Source organism: Spermophilus citellus (genome assembly GCF_964194105.1).
Source record: "Spermophilus citellus genome assembly, chromosome: 10".
NCBI lineage: Eukaryota > Metazoa > Chordata > Mammalia > Rodentia > Sciuridae > Spermophilus > Spermophilus citellus.
This window is the reverse complement of record NC_138197.1, coordinates 96,542,733-96,555,427: the sequence shown is the minus strand read 5'-3', so window position 1 is coordinate 96,555,427 and position 12,695 is coordinate 96,542,733. Positions and strand designations below refer to the sequence as shown.

The following is a 12,695-nucleotide window of genomic DNA, read 5'->3' as shown; positions in this document are numbered from 1 at the left end:
CATACATTAATGATATCTGTTAACATTCTACTATTTTTCCTATCCCCCATACCCTCTACTCCCCTCCCATCACACACATTTTTGATTAAACACCCCACTCTTGATTTTCAAATTCCATCAAAGAAGAAACTCTTTCTCTTCAATTATATCTATGCCTGAAAAAAATCCTGCTTTTGTTGTGTTAAGATTCATAAATGTCCCTTTTCCTTTTTCTGTTTTGTTTAAAGTTTAATTGATTCACTGACTTTTAAAAGAACACACTATAGGCCACAACACAGAACTGAGTCAAGCAACTAATTGAAGCCAGGTTCATGAAGGCTTAAATTACCAGAGCCTTCCTGTCATCTTAAATTAAACTTCCTTATATACTTTTCAAGATTTATAACCCCAGGCTGAAAAGCTGTAAACCATCCCAGTTTTAGAGTGAATCTCCCAGAAGGAAATGATGTTTCCTGGAAAAGAACCCCTGGAAGGCAAATGTCCTCAATGGGAAGAAGGCTCCAAGAGCAATGTGTGTGGCAGGGGTCAGGAGAACCTTAGGAAGGGGCTGGGAAGGGAACGTTCACTCAGAGAACATGTATCCAGGGATTTTGCAATTAAACTTGTGAGTCGTACAGGAGGAAGTTCATCTCACACAGAAAGTGAACATACTTTTTATTTGCTCTTAAAAAATGAAAAGTAGAAAGGCAGATGACCTTCTGTGGACATTATAATTTTTTTAGATGTTGATGGGCTTTATTTTATTCATGTATTTATATGCGGTGCTAAGAATCAAACTCACAAATGCTAGGCAAGTGCTCCACCACTGAGCCACAACCCCAGCCCCTATAATTTCTGAAACTCCTAAAATAACTATTTTTCATTTAGAAAGACTCACTGTGATCCCTGCTTTTGTCACTTCTATTATCTAAGTGATTTCTTACTTCCATTTTCCATTCTACAGTTTCCTTTATGTTTTAATTCTATAAAGCATAAACTAAAACATTTCTTCATGTGATTTAATACTACCACTTGTGAATTGATAAAAGTGGCCAACTCTTTGATAACAGGATGAAAGGTAATTTAATAATCTCAACCAAAATTAAGCTAAAGGGCCTGCATTTTAGGAAAAATCACACACACACACACACACACACACACACACACTCTTTTTTTTTTAGGTTTTGGCAAATAAATGCTCATGTTTTCTATGTGCTAGCATCATAATACTTTATATTTAACTAATTAGTACCTAAGAAAAATAATTTTTCATCTTATAACTATTTTCACTATGGTGTATTCCTAGATATTCTTAGCAGAATCATACATTCATTTACCAGGTACTGTCTGCTGGTTTCATGTGCCAGTTATTGTATATAGTTTTACTGAAATTTAACTTTTTTCCTTTCCTCTTTTGTCAAAATGGAATAGATGAAAAAGTATTATCAGTAGAAATGCCCAAGACATATTTCTTGATGGAAATAATTCTTCTGAGTTTGAAAATTATAGGATTCTTTTTACCATGTATTATAGAACAACAAAGAGGGTTTCTTCCATCTCCTAATTAATGATAATAGAAAATAACCATGATTCCAACACTTATAGAAAATTTTTTTGGACTTAATTAAAACATTTCTCATATTTACCCTCCTGAAGAGTGAAATTTTAACCTACCCTTTTTCAAAAAAAAATAAATAAAAAGAAAAGCTAGAACTATAGAATGAGCTGGATTTTTAATATTAAATAAATAAAAGTAAGATGGTTAATATTTTATATTATACTAAGGTGTTTAAATTTCATCCATTTGAAGTTTGTCCAAAGAACACCAAATTTAAATTAAATCTAAATTTAATTATTAGATAGGCTAAAATTTTGAGAACTTACTTATTTGTTAATAAATCTTGACCACTCCAAATATAACCAAATATGTTCCTCAGAAGAATTTAGCAAATTTAGAATCTGAGACCCAGTTTTATTTATATACATTCTGTATTTAATTAGATATTTTAATGCAAGTAGATAATTAAGTCAAATGATAAAGCTGATCAGTGTTCAAGATATCTACTTTTCTTCATTGATCATTAATTCAAACCACATAATTCAAATCATGTGGCTTTAAAAAGTACTTTTCCTTTTGTAACTTTAAATTATATTGTCAAGATATGGGCAATTCTTCATAATAATATTATTTAATAACAAACTGAACATCTTAAGAGATGATACTTTTATGTCAGATTAGTTATAGTATCAGTATGGTTTTACTAGTCTGTAATAAAAATTGAAAAGAAGTTGAAAGTATGTCCTACCAACAGTAAATTAGATGTGTCATTTTTTAAGATGTATCAGTTTTCTTAATCAGTGCATCTAAGCAAAGCATGACAAAAAAAGAAATTATAAACATTAAGTGGCTTTAAGTTGCCAGTGACATTATGCTGCCAAGCACTTCACTCACATCGCTTATTTATTTTTCACCATACCCAAAATGCTATCCATCTTGGTACTCTACACCAAACAGAAGTCACATTCAATATTGGAGGCAGCCACACTTCAGAGTGACTACCACACGTAACAATCAGAAACAAAGGGAACCTAATGTTTATATTAAATAGACAAATGACCTAAGAATGATATGATATGGGATAAATTAGGATAGCAACAAAGAGTTCAGTGCATGTTGGCAATCTCAGATGGTCCCACTGTAAACTATATTGAAACTAACAGGTGGTCAATATCATGAGTACCCTTAAATCAAAAACATATCCAGTGATCTTTACTAATTTTATAAATACATATAGGTTTAATTTTTAATGTCTTCAAATTTTACTTATAATTATTTTTATGGTTATTTTTTATATTTTTTTCAGTTGACAAAATATTTGTGCATATTTGTGGGGGTATAGTTTGACTTTCAATAAATGTATATAATGTGTAATGATCAGATCGGAGTAATTGGCATTAATCATTTCTTTGTGCTGGAAACATTCAAAATCCTTTCTATTAGCTATTTGGAAATAGTTAATTAATTGCTGTTAACTATAATTAACCTATAAAAAACGTTATATAGGTGTTATAAAACGTTAGAAGTTACACCTCTTATCAAGCTCCACTCCTGTTCTGATTAACCACCCTCTCTTCATATCCATATCCCCCCACAACTTTCTCTGTCCCTAGTAACAACTATTCTATTCTCTGTTTTTAGCTTTCACAAATAAGTGAGACTATATGGCATTTGTATTTCTGTGTCTGTATAACTATAAATCTCATAAAGCTTTCCTACTTTACATTGGAAGCAGCAATAACACAGATTCATAGATCTTACAATAATTCATTTGATATTTAATTATCAAGAACCTATTAAGTGTAAGAGTCTGTGCTAATCTTTGGACTACAGCAGTAGCCAAAACAGAAAACTCCTGGTGTCCTTTCAGGGCTTCCATTCTAGAAGGGGGGCAGTGGAGGTAGTGAACAAGGAATATAAAAATTAAGTAAATCTTAAGTAGAGAGTAATTAGAACTACAGAAAAAGAGAAAGTACAGTAATATCCAATGTGGAGTGTGGATGAGCAGACTATAGCATTAAAAGTGAGGTTAAAGTAAGTGTGGTTGAGAAGGTAACATGTGAGCAATTAACTTAAAGGAGGTGAGAGGGTTAGCCATAGACATACTGGGGAATGGTGCTCTAGGCAGAGGAACTGGGTAGAGCAGGCTTTCTAAGATGGGAATAGGACTGCACCCTGAGAGACTATTTTCAGGATTTGTACCAGGCAAACTCAAAGTGTTTAATGTGTACACGTAACCCCTAAACAACCTTATGACATCAGTGTCATTGTAAATTATTTTCTAACAAGTGAGAAACTTAAGCACAAAGAAGTTGAACGATCATACAATTTGGAATTGGTAGAATTAGGATCCAGTTCTCAGAGTCTGATTCCACAGGAGCACTGGATAGTTAGAGCTTTAGATGTGATTTGAACAGGCCACACATGTGCATTCATGCTCACAGGTCTGCAGACACACCCACACACCCACAGTGCTGTGTACACACTCAGTGGAAGAGAGCTGACAGGGGAGAGGAAGACAGTCTGCTGTCCACATTCTATTCCTCCTATTTCATGTTGGATATTTTTTTTCTTTTGTAAATTTCACTTCTTAACCTTCAGATTGAAATGTTTATGTGAAAGATGTTTAAATTGTTTGAAAACAACTGGAGTTATTTTCAGAATAGCAAAACTAAATTAAAAATTCTTATTGTGTAACATAAATATTATGGAGATATATACAATTTATTTTAAATAACGGGAACAAAACCAAAGTGCTTTCACTGAAATGAAACAAAGTGCCCTAAAAAATTCTTATTAATCTACAGAAAAAAATATAAGAACATTTTCCAAAAAAATACAACAAGCTTTCATCTAAACTATTTACTTTGGAGAAATCAATACAAAGGCATCATAAATCATGATTTATGACTCATGCCTCCAGAAAATGAAGATAAATGTGTCACTGAGATATTTTTCTGCATTAATTCTCTTGGTTTTAACACAAAAATACTACATTTCTTTCCCATGCATGTTATCACTATGAACTTTTGAAAAATTCTTTAATTATATTGTTACAGATAATTCTACATAAATTATAATTCTTGGACTAATTCAGTATACACCAAATATATATGAATGAGACTATATATTAATACCTGAAATATAACATTCTTCAAAATGTATAATAAATTGTATAAAAACTGACTTTGAATTCCTTTATATCAGGGTCATGAGTACTGCATTCAGTAAAGTGAGCACCACACAAACGTATTAAATAATCAGTTAAAAAGCAGCTTAATCCTATTTATTTGAAGAAAAATTATCCAAATGTTTAGTTCCACCTTAAAGTATATTGATGAAAAGAATACTTTTCATAAAATCTTGCAATAAAAACAAAATATCTTTCCCTAAAATAGTGTAAAGTCTCTAACTATAATATTTTAAAATATCCTACAATTTCATAATAGCCAGAGAGATAGAAAAGGAAACCTTTCCTCCAAATGGTCATAATTACCAGGAAATTTTGAACAAGAAAATCCGGACAAAAAAAATTCTTCATGACAGATAAAGAAACAGTGAGGTAAAGTACCTCCCAATGATATTCCATAGCACTTCCAGCATCAACATGATTTGTAGAAAATCACTTAAGTTATTTCTTCAGTTACTTTTCTTACCTCTTATCCATTTGAATTGCTTAAACCAAACTCTACGAAATATTATTTCAAGAACTTTTCAAAATTTAGGTATCTTTATACCAAACACACACATACACATAGTAAATATGAAATGGTGTTTCCTGTTTTGTCTTCTTGATTATTGAGGTTCAAGGAAGTTACATTAACAAGTTTTTAAAATTTGACTCTGGTACAATTTTTCTTGGCATCACAGAAAGTCAAGACAAGAATGGAAGGCTATCTGAATTCCTGAACAATGATAACCATCTCCCAACACTCCAGGGACTTTATACTACATACTATGTTTTTGCTAAGAATATGATCATTTTTCATAGATTTAAAACTTACCAATTAATAAAAACTTCCCAAAGAGAAGAAAACTTACATATGAATATAGAGAAAGAAATAGTACTTGATATAAAGTAGCAAACAAATTCTAATGAGAGTTGAGTGACAGGTTAAAAGGGAAGGTGATTTCTCAATGGTTGAAGAATTGCAATAAGTGTAAGGTGGTCTGTGCATTTTGGAATTTTAGTTTTTGGGTTGAAATTTATTACCAAAAACAAATTCAGGGTAAATGGAGTATTACTAGGTTTTATGCTTGGATTCTAAGATGAAAAAACTTAAATGTTTACATGTTTCCACTATATGTATAATTTTTAAAGATGATGAAAAGCATCTTTACATCCTCCGTCCTTAATATTCATTCATATTTATGCAACAGTGTTAATTTTAACAATGTCCTAGCCATTGCTCATAAACAAATGCTCTGATTTGCATAAAATTGGTTAACTTACATTTCATTTTATGGTCATTTTTTTTGATGTGTCCATTAGGCTAGGCTACAGTTCCATTTATTCCATCAGACAATAAAGTCTGTTGGGATATTCCATCAGACAATAAAGGGTGTTGCTTTGAAGATATTTTGGGGATGTGATTAAAGTTCATAATCAGTTGATCTTATGTAAAGAAGATTACCTTACATAACTGGAATGCTCTGGAGACAATTTGGTGAAAGGTTCTAGAAGTTGAACTGAAGCTTCCTTGAGAGAAGAATTTTTGCCTTGTGGTCAGCAGTTTCAGTTCATGACAAGAAAAATTTAACTAGCCCTTCCAGTTGGGTTGTCCGTCAGATTTCAAACTTATTTATCTAATCCTGACAACCATGAACCCTAATTCTAAACAATAAATCTATTTAACTCTTTTTTTTTCCTGATTGAATACCGATTGATAAAATTCCAAAATTCCAATTTGAGGGGAAAAAAGTAAGGTTAGTAAGTTGCAAAGATTTCTGAGCACCCCACCCTAGGCTGTGTTTACATGTGCCAAGAGACTCAAATCAGACAGACATACATGTTTGTTTATATAAATACCCATTGTCTGTCTGTCTCTCTCCCTCTCCCTCTCTCTCTCTCTCTCTCTCTCTCTCTCTCTCTCTCTCTCTCTCTCTCTGTCTCTCTCTCTCAAACACACACACACACACAAACACACACACATAATCTTAAATTAAAAACAGTAGTTTTCCACATGGTCAAATTCATATGTTGAACAGATCTGACATTTATGACAGATTTAATCAGTCAGAAGCATCAACAAAAGATAACTATGCAACAGGAGACCAGGACTCAGAGCACATTCTAAATACTAAAGTGATTTATAGAAGGAAGTAGCCATGTGATATTACTTACACCAAAGACATTTCACACAGTTTGATACAGGGCAACAATTATTTTAAGAAAACAAACAAAAATGTTTCTCCTAAAGGATAATAGATATTGCTTTTTCAACCAAAAAAAAAAAGTGGTTTTAACTTTTATAATATTAGTCAAATATTTCCATCACTCTAAAAACCTACATCAGTAAATTTTTGAAGTTGACAAAAAATAACTTAGAAAACTCAAGTTGTATCTAGACAAGCTAATTTTCCCTGCATCCTCTGCTACCCTTCCTTACCTGGACTGCATATCTTGTTGGGTTTTGGCCTGATTGGCTTCCGACTGAGGCGAAGTGTGAGTGACTCTCTGCTGAAGTTCCACCAAGGACTGGTAGTACTGTTGTTGATGGTGTTGTTGCTGTTTGTAGCGAGACAAACTAAAAAACAGTCCTAGAATGGCTTTTAGGTTTCCATTTCTTATTTCTGTAGCAAATGGAAAATACAAAAAACAGTATCATATATTGAATATATTCTTTTTTTTAACAAATGAAATTCTATATGCAATCCTCTTAAACCAAATCTATGAAGACAGAACTATGACTTCATTGTATGGTCACAGTGTCAAAGGAATCTGGATTTCTGGAAACATGCTGACATTCCCAAGTAGCTAGGAATTTCAGGAAGAGAATGAAGGGATGAAGGAAGAGAGAACAAAACTCACTTAACAGAAATGCTGTTTTATCTGACCCTGAACTACAATTTTCCTAGAGTTAACTTCTTGGAAATGGATGTGCTTGCTCTCTTGTGCTAATCATTTGATTTAGTGCTCTGATTTCTTCACAAATAAATACACACAGCTGTTCCCAACATTGCCATGACTATGAACTAAAGAAAACAAACTACTTAAATTTTGTTTATCTTACATTTATAAATACTTATGGTGTGGGTATGCCTCAGTTGGATTTAGAGTAGCCAACATTCTTTCTAAATCACCCACTGATCAATTTATTTTACATATGTACATATGTCTATATCTTCCAAATTTACATATATACTTAACAAAAGACTATACTGTATCAATTTTTAAAATTCCAATCTTTCTATTTTTAATTCATGTTATATATTATTAAATAATAAATATCAGCTTATGTCACACTAAATAACAAAAATGAATAAATATAAGTAGAAATCTAGTTCTAACATGTAGGGCAGATGTGGAGTAATAACATTTTGAATAACGATTAAATTTACAAAGTCAGCTACAACATGAGCCTACTTTTTTCTTCTGCATTTATAATGTAACAATTAGAAAGAGAAGTAAGAAAAACTTCAAATAAAACTATATAACCTCTTATCATATTTTAAATAAAACTTGCTATCGCCAATAAAACACATCTACCTCTGTGGTCAAGGTTTTATGTCCCCTTATAGAGTTTAGGAGCACTAACAGGCTCTTTGGGTTTCTTGATCTTCTGATTGTTTATTGGTTCACCCAAATGAAGAGTCCTGTAAAATGTGCCACTGAACTGTTCTTTTACTCTCCAGTGCCCCCTCTGTTTCCATAATATAGAAAAGTTGTCTTCATCAATCTGAAGATATAGTGAGAAACTATTAATTTTACCCTATAAACCTCAATGATCTCGCTTGCAGAGTTTTTAAGAAAATTCATTGCTATTATGCATTTTTAATACAGAACATCATTTTGGAGCATCATATAAGTTTAAAAGACAAGTGGTAGTAACCTTATATTGATAAAGGTTATCATGTGAGAAGGCAGAGACATAAAATGAACACTGGCAGCATTTATAGCCTGCCTTTACCCACTTAGAAAGCAAAATATTTTCCTGGGAAATTTTATTCAATTATTATTCTAAGTAACAGAGTCACCAGTTAGGTTTACACCTAAGCTTACTGGCCATAAATCTATAGTTTAATTATGTAGAATAGCATATAAATATGAAAGAAACTTACAGGAAAATTAAATACAGAAGGGAAACTGAACGAAGTAACTAGTAAATGTCCATTATTTCAGAAGCACACAACTTTTCTTATTCTAATGACAACAAAATTATAAAAACTTAAAATGGTCTAATATTTCTAATAATGCTGGCAAAAGCTTTTCAAAGCAAATTAATGGTAGTGAAAGCTGAACTATTAAAGTGTTTAGTAGTATCTAAATCATAACTTTAAATACATAAATCATATTCTAACTAAAATTTACTATTCTTGATGCAGGTTCCAAAAGGACTTGCTATTTCATAATCTCAACAACTGATTTTTACTAACAGCATTTGAATATTTTGCAAAGGTCTACTAAAACTTACCAAATTTTGTATTTTACTTAGTACTTTTATCATTAATAATTCAAATAGACAAAAAGCTTATAACACGTTAATACACCTGACACATAAGATTTAAAGTGACAAATGACTAGATGGAATAAATATTGATGAAGAATAAAATGACAGATGATGGAGAGAAGGAGATAGAGACATCATTTATTTTCAATTGTGGCAGTTTTCCTAATGTATGCTAATTTTTTACAAAATTTTGCCACTTCTATATGTGGAAGAAAAAGAGGCTCTAAAACAAAGAAATAATCACAAGAGTAATTCAATCTCTTTCCACTTTGATATATTTCAATTTTTGTGATGATTTTTCAAATCTCTAATTATTTTTAAATGTTTACATATAATAGTGGTTAAAACTATTCCTATAATCATTTAAGACTCATGGTGACTTATTTAAACTTGAAAAATGTTTGGCTATGACTACTAACTTGATTATACTATAGAAATGTTAATGATAAAATCATATTTGAGTTTTATTTACACTATTTTACCTGCATTTATGTCCACTTGTTACCCAACATGGATCTATCCATCTATTCATCTACTTAATAATCTAAAAATACTCAACATTAGTTATTACACATAGGCTGTGTTGATTCACCCCCATCCCATGAACACAGTCACAATAACAAAAGTTATTCTGGAAAACATTTAAGTGATTAAATGATATTAATTACCATTATGTTCATATTTCTGTTATTTTGGAAATATATCAGTTTCCTTTAGCATGTGAAGGAGTTATATATTCCAAGATTATATTTCTTACATTACAAAAACTCTTAGATAACAATAATGCCACTTGTGACTACATGGTACTTTTCCTTACCTTCAGCAGAAAGACCTTGAACATTTACTCCTCTGGCTGCTAGAAAACTAAGGCAGACATCAACATTTTCAATCTGCAACATGAAAAGCAGTGAAAAAGGCAATTTAGAAGGTTGTTTTTGAATAAAAACATGAGTTAGAATGAAACCAGAAAGAAAGATAAAGAATGGATACTTTACATTCATTTCATTCTAGAGATCTCTTTACCAGAGTTTAACTAGAATTATTTTGGCTAATTACAGAGTGAATATAAAGCCTTCATTGTCCAGTTTGACAACTACAAACAATTCATAAGGGCCTGGTCAAGAATGGAATTTTGGTAGAGTAGCAACCCACCTACTTAACATAAAGCCAGATTATGTACTTTAATGAGTGTCAATGAAAAATTTCCAAATGGGATGAGATTGCCATATGTGTCTCAGAATGTTAGGACAGTAGTAACAGAGATTCAGCCAGTAATACTGTTAAGGATTCCAAAAGAATATTGAAAAATAGACAAGTGGAAAAAGAGTTGTTAAGATGAAAGAAATGAGGCACATTTTCATTCTAAACCACAGAAAATATTTATTTTAGAACTTGTATTTATATTTCTACAAAATTGAATAATCCTATAATAAATAAAGGTATTAACTTTTCCACCTTAAAAGGGTGATATCCATATTTGTTTAAAAAATAATTATTGGTACATTAAAATTATACAAGGTCATGGGATTCATTATGCCATATTTGTATATTCACATAATATATTTTGTTATATTCTCATTCTTCAGTACCATCCCTTTCCCTCTGATAACCATTTAGTGTGAGGGGAAAGGAAAGGAAGAAAAAATGATTGACTTATTTTATAAGTAAGAGGCCGATCTTAACATTGGCCATGGAGTTACACAACTAAAAGACTTTCATAAAAGTACAGAAAGCTAGAACATTCCATCTCTTTGTGAGTCCTTAAAAAAAACTATTCTATAAATCTTGGAATTCTAAAGTAAATAAGAAATTTAAAGTTAATAAATTGGGAAGGTATTAACTTCTGTCTTATTAAGCTCTTATCAAAGGCCAAGCATGAAGACATTTAATGTTCTGCCAGTGTCCACTTTAACTTAAAGTCATAGAAAGGTCAAAACATTTCTTTAAAAAATCAAAAGGAAAGATAAATTTATATATTTATACGAAATCCATCCTTATAAAATGAACAAACCATATTCCTTTTTAAGTGTAATTTTGCATAAAATTGATGTAATAGCCAATGAGATATCCTGTGATTGAAAATGGACACAGCCAAGGTATACACATTTCCTTTGAGGTAAAAAAGATTTTTATATTAATTCACTTCATTTTACTGATATCTTTCTACTGCAAAAAATAATAGAGTTGAATGTGCTGGTAACAATACGGCCTAATGAATTTTATCTGCCTATCAGTATCTGAATATCCAGCAAGGCTATGATGTTGAAATACACATCAAATCCTCTTTTTTGTTCTCAATTCACTTTGCTACTAGAAAATAATTAAATAAGAAATAAAAGGAGGAGCAAAGAGAAGAGGAAATGGATGAAACTGCATGTCCTATATCCATCCAGAGCAGTCTTTTAATTCTTCAAGTCCATTTAAATTTTTAAATAACAAGTGTTGATTGTGACTTAATATTGAAAAAAATGGATAAATATTTTTAAATGTTTGAAATAACAGTCCTGATGTTATTAATTTCATAGCAATTATAAGTCTTTTGTAGAAAATAGAAAAAATTCTGACTTAAATATGCCATTTACTGAAAAATATTAACAGGATGTTATCTCCTAAATTTGAATTACTTTTATGATAGATGAGCAGGTTAGTTGGGTGGGACATCCACAAAATACTAATAAATAGAGTCTTTAAGTTTGTAAGATACATTTTTCAGTCTACTTTTCAGTCAGCATATGAAATAGACTGATATCTAGATTGGGTTTTAAAAACACAGGGCACTATATCAACAGGAACCACAATTAGAAAAGAACCCTGGGTCTGGGGCTGGGGCTCAGTGGTAGAGTGCTTGCCTCAGCACCACGCAAAAATAAAAGTATTGTGTTCATCTACAACTAAAATATGTATATATATTTTTAAAAGAATTTTATAGCACACTTTTTTATATCTCTGTATATAAAGTATGTTCACACCAATTCATGTCTTCATACATGTACTTTGGATAATGATGTCCATCACATTCCACCATCATTTCTAACTCCCTGCCCCCTCTCTTCCCCTCCCACCCCTCTCCCCTATCTAGAGTTCATCTATTCCTCCCATGCTCCCTCTCCCTACCCCATTATGAATCAGTCACCTTAAATCAGAGAAAACATATGAAACCCAAATAGAGAAAATTAAAAAGCAGACCTAATTCTTTTCAAGACTATTTCTCAGGAGCATTCACCTTTTTTCCTCTATGTCATTCATTCTGAGCAGCAGCAACCTAAAATAGTTCTATCAGGTCTCCATTATGACTATGATAGCTAAGTAATAGCAAGAGAATAAATATTTGAATAAATTTCTAATGTATCGACTAAAGACTAATTTGTTTAAAACTCATTTACTTATTCAATAATATTGTCCCAGGCCAAAATGAATTTTCTAATTATATAGTACTATAATAAACATAACTTTAAAATCTTTTCCCTGATTAATTTCAGTCCTATAAA

General features: G+C 31.3%; 1 protein-coding gene across 4 annotated transcripts in view; it reads right to left on the bottom strand.

The window, feature by feature from the left end:
- Positions 1 to 12,695, bottom strand: part of NAV3 (neuron navigator 3) — a 353,745-nt gene that overhangs the window by 210,939 nt on the left and 130,111 nt on the right. For all 4 annotated transcript variants that reach the window (XM_081309697.1, XM_081309698.1, XM_081309699.1 and 1 more), the window contains exons 4-5: positions 10,025 to 10,097; positions 7,147 to 7,330 (exon numbers count right to left, since the gene is read on the bottom strand). In XM_081309697.1, coding sequence (XP_081165823.1) covers positions 7,147 to 7,330; positions 10,025 to 10,097 — 257 coding nt within the window. The remainder of the gene's footprint in view (positions 1 to 7,146; positions 7,331 to 10,024; positions 10,098 to 12,695) is intronic.